Raw genomic sequence first — 6,000 nt, forward strand, 5'->3', positions numbered from 1 at the left:
AGGTAATATGTTTTATTACACCAACTTCCGTTGGTCAAAAAGACAAGTTTTTGAGCTTTACAGAGCACCATCAACTTAAAAATCAGACTTCTGTCTGAAAATGCTTTTCCTTCAGTTATTAAAAGTATCATCTAAGACTGAAAGAGATTAGAGAAAAAGTTTCTCTCTATTTTTGTTCAGTGTATTCACTTTGTGCAATTGCCAGCACTTCTCATAGGGCTGCTGCCCCGGTATAGTCAGATTCTCCAGTTTGTGGAGAACACACAACAACAGGTGAATAACAATATTTTAAAAAACAGGAAAATGTGATTTTTTTTTTAATAAAAAGCACAAAAACTGGAACGGAATGAGAAGCAGGTCAATCACTGAAACTACTTTTAACTGGCTGGCTGAAACTGATTAGATATGCAGCGGATGAAGTGACATTATGAATGGAGGGTCACTAACTGCAAATGTAAGAGAAGTCGAACAGAAAGTGCCTGGCTTCATTTACCATTTAAAGACACGTACGAAAAAAGGGCTCTTGCTTCCAATGGAAGAAACTTACCGAAGTAAACAGGCTTTCCACATATAGGACAATATGAAATCATCTTCAGGGCTCCTCGGCACAGCACACAGCATTGAGCAGAGCTGGTATAAAAGCCGTCTTTTGCTAAAGCAACAGGAAAACCATGGCCAACAGCAAGATGATGACGTGTGGTTTTGAAGCAGGATATTGTGGTTGTAGGTAAATGAGAGCGCTGTAGTGTAAGAAGCTGAGTTCAGGGGCTTTATTACGGGAAGAATTAATTTATCTTTTGGAACCAAAAACACAGACTTTAAGAAACACTTCTTCTCCATCACTAGAAGAGAAACACTGGAACCAGTTTAACTTCACCCCATGTGCAGCACTCACAATATCTGGTGCAGATGCTGCTTATACAAGACTCTTTGATCACAAAAGTGCCTTCTTTGCGTCTTTTGCAGATCTTTTCCCCCAAGGGACGTGAGCGGGAATGTTTACACTGCTATTTTTAGCGCCATACCACAAACCCGTGTCAGTTGACTTGGGTTTCGAGACTCGCTGCCGCCTGGGTTTTTTGCCATGTAGACATACCCTCCTTGGCAGAGCTGAAAGTCCAGCCCTCCGGTCCAGTGTTCGTCTCTCTGGAGTGGGAGGCACCTCTTCCTTTTGCAGCTTCGAAACACAAGTACAGATTTCCCCCCCAAACCAGTTTTGTGTCTAACTTAGGTTATGTCTACACTTGAAAAGTTTTTGCGCTGTCAGTTTCAACGGCGATCGGGAGCCGGTGAAAGAAAAGCGCTGGCGTCAGATCGGGTTTACATTTGCAGCACTTCCATCGCCAATGAGAGCAGCGCACAGAGGGCAGCTACCCCACAGTGCAGCTCTCTCCATTTTGAGGATAGGTCTTGTAGGAAGGGGCGGGGTTGATTGCGGGGCATCCTGGGTCCCTGCACAGCCTCCTCTTCCCAAACACTGATCCACTCCCGTAGCTCAGCATTGCGCCCAGCAAGGGATCCTTTGCTCCGTGGAGCAGGATTTGTCACCTGGCCAGATGATAAATGAGCACTTGCTAAGAAAACAGGAAGGGGAGTTTCAAAGTTCCCAGGGCTTTACAGGGGGCGGGGCAGACGTCTGTTTACCTGGCGTCAGAGCAGCAGAGCTGCTGGCCAGAGTGGTCACCTGGGCACTGTGGGATATCCTGTGGAGGTTAAAAGCTCTGTAAACAGGAAGAACGTGTCTTCACTTGCACATCACCGCAAAAGCATCACCGGTAAGAGCTGTACAGCTCTCATGGAGGTGGTTTTCTTTTTGTGGTGAAACGTCTGAGTTTTACTGCCAAAAGTCATTGGCAAATGTAGACGCTCCCATGTTTTTTGCGCAAAACAGGGACTTTTTCCACTTTAAATGGCAAGTGTAGACATGCCCTAAATGTAATGATTACACCTGGTGCCTGTGTGAACCCCTGATGCACCTCAAACAAACACTATCCATCCAAATCGAAACAGCGGCCCTGCAACATACAGCGAGACAGTGTACCCAGGCAGCACACACGAGACACTGAATTCCCCAATGGCCCTCAACAACCCCTCCACCAACAGCCCTCTGAAAGAAGATGTGTTTGTGTGGTGTGGCAGGGGGATTGACAGATCTGGGCTGAGCCAGGCCACAGTGTTCCAGCTTCACGGGGCTCCTACAGAGTAAAATTGTACAGTCTCCAGAGGACTGTACTGCATTGGTCTGATCCCGGTTATTGGGCTCAATACAGGGAGAACTGGGTGGGGTTTAGTGGCCTATGATGTATCAGAAGTCAGACTAGATGATTGGGTGGTCTCTTCTGGCCTTAAACTCTATGACTATAAGAAACATGATCCAGAGGTTAGGGCACTAGCCCAGGTCTTGGGTTCAAAGCCCTGCTCTGCCACAGATTGACCACGGGCAAGTCACTGAGTGGCTCTGTGCCTCAGTTTCCCCTCTAGCCAATGGGATAATAGCACTGCCCTGCTTCACAGGATATGTTAAAGATTGTGAGACCCTCAGATACTATGGTGGGGGGGGAGGTCAGAGAAGTATCTGAAAAAGACAAAATCCATGGGAAGTGAAATTCAGGGGAATTTTAACCAAAGAATTGTTCTCAGGTTTGTCCAGCTGTAATTTAACTTCCAAACAGGCATCTGTCAGCATCTCAACCTCAGGCGCTGTGAAGTGCCTTAAAACAGTGTGGCAAACTGCACTCACGGTGTTTGCGAGACAGGAAAACGTGACAGGAAGTGAGTGCTCACCCTGCTTCTGACCATTGTTAGCTCACAACTTAACTCTTACGGAGCCTCTGTCTACGGCATTTGCTTGGCGGTTGTCGCTCACTCTGAGCGGTACCTCACCCAGGCAGCACATAGCAGTCAGTTGGCAGGGCCGTCCCGTTAACAGACCTTCCCAGCAAGTCTCAGTCCCGGAAACAAAAGAGAAACAGGAGCATACAGCATTGCTCCAAGCAGGGGATTGTCCAGCAAAGTTCAGTGTCATAACAACGGTTACAAGTTTACCCAGCTCTTGATACCGCTCCTAGAGACAGAAGGCTGGAGTCTCCATTGCCCGGCACCTCACACATTCATTTTACACAAACATTGCCCTGATGTAAATGCTACCACATTAGAACTCTAACATACTGCACCCAATCTGCATTGGCACAAATGACATTACCGACCCAAGCAGCGAAACAATCCCAAAGCCTCGTACGACAGGTTAGAAAAGAAATGAGGACAGTGGTAAAAAATTCAAACATTAGCACTAGGCTTTTACCCTATGGCCGCCAGTGAATCCCATCCAGTCTGACGGCCCTACAGAAGAGTGATTTTTAAGAGCTTGCCAACTTTTTTTAAAAAATTACATTTCAGTCCGATGCACAACATAACACCTAAGATTGTTATATGGGCAAAAGAATAGCCTGAACCAAAACAATCTCTCTTTTGGATCACTCACTGCACATTTGGCAGCATTTTGTGTACAGTTTCACCATCTCTCCTTTGCAGTCAGTTTGTTCCTCTTTTCTGCTTGTGAGAGTGTTTCCGACAGCAGCAGAGGAGAGAAAAGCATTACATATTAACATATGATGGGGAAACCACAAAATGGGGCAAGGCGGCGAGGGGCAGGTGCAATTGCCGAAACTGCTTTAAACTCATTTCTTTAAAACTGACTAGATTTCAAGCTTCCCGTGTCCCTTTAAGCTGTCATAGAATCATAGGGTTGGACGGGACCTCAGGAGGTTATCTAGTCCAACCCCCTGCTCAAAGCAGGGCCAATCCCCCAGACAGATTTTTACCCCAGTTCCCTAAATGGCTCCCTCAAGGATTGAATTCACAACCCTGCGTTTAGCAGACCAATGCTCAAACCACTGAGCTATCCTTCCTCCCTCAAGGCCAAGTCTACATTAAAAACTTTTGGCAGTGTAGTAATGTCCGTTAGGATTGTGGGTTTGCTTGCAACATTTTTATACTGGCAAAAGCACTGCTCGGGGAGTTGGTATAAGTCATACCAGCAAAAGCCAGTATAAGCTGCATCTACATTAGAAGGGTTGGCCAGTATGGCTCTATACTATACCCCTTTTCTAGTGTAAACAAGGCCTTGCTCACTAGTCAGTCCTTAGCAGTGTAAATTTCTGGAGCTGAGTGAAAAGCAAGGGGAAAAAAATCTGCAAATAATCATTAAAAATTCTAAAGGGAATTTTGATCCAACCAGATATTCAACCCTTTTGTATTCCCTTTCCATAAATAGTCAAGTGCTCAAACTCGACTACATGACTACTTGCTAAACCAAAATATTTACCTTAAGTGCTTGAATATACGCTGAAAGTACATTTTGAATTCTATATTCAGTTGTAATAAGCACATTTTGCTCTGTATGGGTTACTTACATAAGTCATATGGTGCTGTTTCTTTATTTTGATTGGATGTCTTGGGTAACTCAACAACATGGTACATTCCACTAATGAAATCATCGAACATATAGTTCTAGCTTCCTGAAGTATCCATTTAATTACAGAAATGACTGCTAAATAAGTTCCAGAAGTTAATTGCATATGTGATAGTGTAAATTGCATATTTGGTGGTAATTTTTGCAGTCTGAACAAAGTGTAGACTAAGAACTGTTCCCCAAATTAGTTTATATATAATTTCTCAAGTCGCAACAAATGTGAGAATTTCACAGTCTGTTCATGGAAAATTCATAAGCAGAAAAAAAATTGATTTCCAGGAAAAATACTGTACTAAATGGCTGATTCTGTACTGAAGGTTTTGTATTAAAAGGAACCATTTGTAATTAAATCTCTTAACAGAATGAGGAAGAACAAGGGCCTTGTCTATATTCAAAGTTGCACCCGTTTAAATAAAAATCTAATTTTAAAATGATTTAGGTAAACTGGTGCAAAACCCTGTGTGGGCACTCTAAATTCAATTTAAACGTGGTTTATATATGGATTTCGGTTAAATCAATATATCAATTTAGTTTAATTCGATTCTTTATTGCATTCAGTTGTATCGATATAATCCAACTTTAAATTGAATTAAGAGTGTCTACACAAGGAGAGTCAACAAACTAATTTAGTTAAATGAGTGAAACTTTGAATTTGCATTGGTTTAAATCCGAAGTAACTCCACTAACTGGTTGAAAATTTAAATAGCAATTTGAGAAAATTTTTGTAAATCTTTAATTCATTTTCATTTGAAATGGCACAAAATGTTGAGCGCCTGAAATTTTCTGTGAAACAATTTAGTCAGAGTTCGAGCTGGTTAGAAAAGGGATTTTCCCTCTTGTGACAAACTTTTAGAGTTTGAAACTTTTCCCTCCCAAATCTGGACAAAAAGTCAAAATTTGGAAATATTTCACAAAATGAAATTCTGAAAAAAATTCATTCTTCGAGTGCTTGCTCATGTTGATTCCAAGTAAGGGGGGAGGGATTGCTCAGTGGTTTGAGCATTGGCTTACTAAACCCAGGGTTGTGAGTTTAATCCTTGAGGGGGCCACTTAGGGATCTGGGGCAAAATCAGTACTTGGTCCTGCTAGTGAAGGCAGGGGGCTGGACTCAATGACCTTTCAAGGTCCCTTCCAGTTCTAGGAGATGGGATATCTCCATTAATTTTTTTAAGTAGGTGTGAGTGCACCGCATGCACAGTCATTGGAAGATTTTTCCCCTAGCAGTATCCGTCAGGTCAGCTGTGGAGCCTCCTGGAGTCGCGCCTTCATGGCGGTGTATATAGGTCCCCGCCGACCCGTCGCCTCTTCAGTTCCTTCTTACCACCAGTGACGTCATTTGAGCAGCTCTTCTCTTGCTACGGCAAGCAATCCCCTCCTGGACTCTTTCTAGTCGTATCTGTACATAGTTTAAAACTTAGTATTAGTTAGTTCAAGTAGTTCTTAGTTAGTTAGATAAGTTTCAGTTCGGCGTTCCCCACACCATGTTTCCCCTCCCGGGGACTGGGGCATGCCTCTCTCTCAAGGGTTTA

At 43.4% G+C, this 6,000-nt stretch overlaps 1 protein-coding gene across 1 annotated transcript in view; it reads right to left on the bottom strand.

Moving 5' to 3' along the window:
* LOC101936691 (cysteine-rich protein 1-like) overlaps positions 1-1,593 on the bottom strand; it is a 53,817-nt gene extending 52,224 nt beyond the window's left edge. The window contains exon 1 of the mRNA XM_008174414.4: positions 548-1,593. Coding sequence (XP_008172636.1) covers positions 548-590 — 43 coding nt within the window. The 5' untranslated portion in view covers positions 591-1,593. The remainder of the gene's footprint in view (positions 1-547) is intronic.
* Between the last annotated feature and the right edge of the window lie 4,407 nt (positions 1,594-6,000).

Source organism: Chrysemys picta, chromosome 6 (assembly GCF_011386835.1).
Source record: "Chrysemys picta bellii isolate R12L10 chromosome 6, ASM1138683v2, whole genome shotgun sequence".
Lineage (NCBI taxonomy): Eukaryota > Metazoa > Chordata > Testudines > Emydidae > Chrysemys > Chrysemys picta.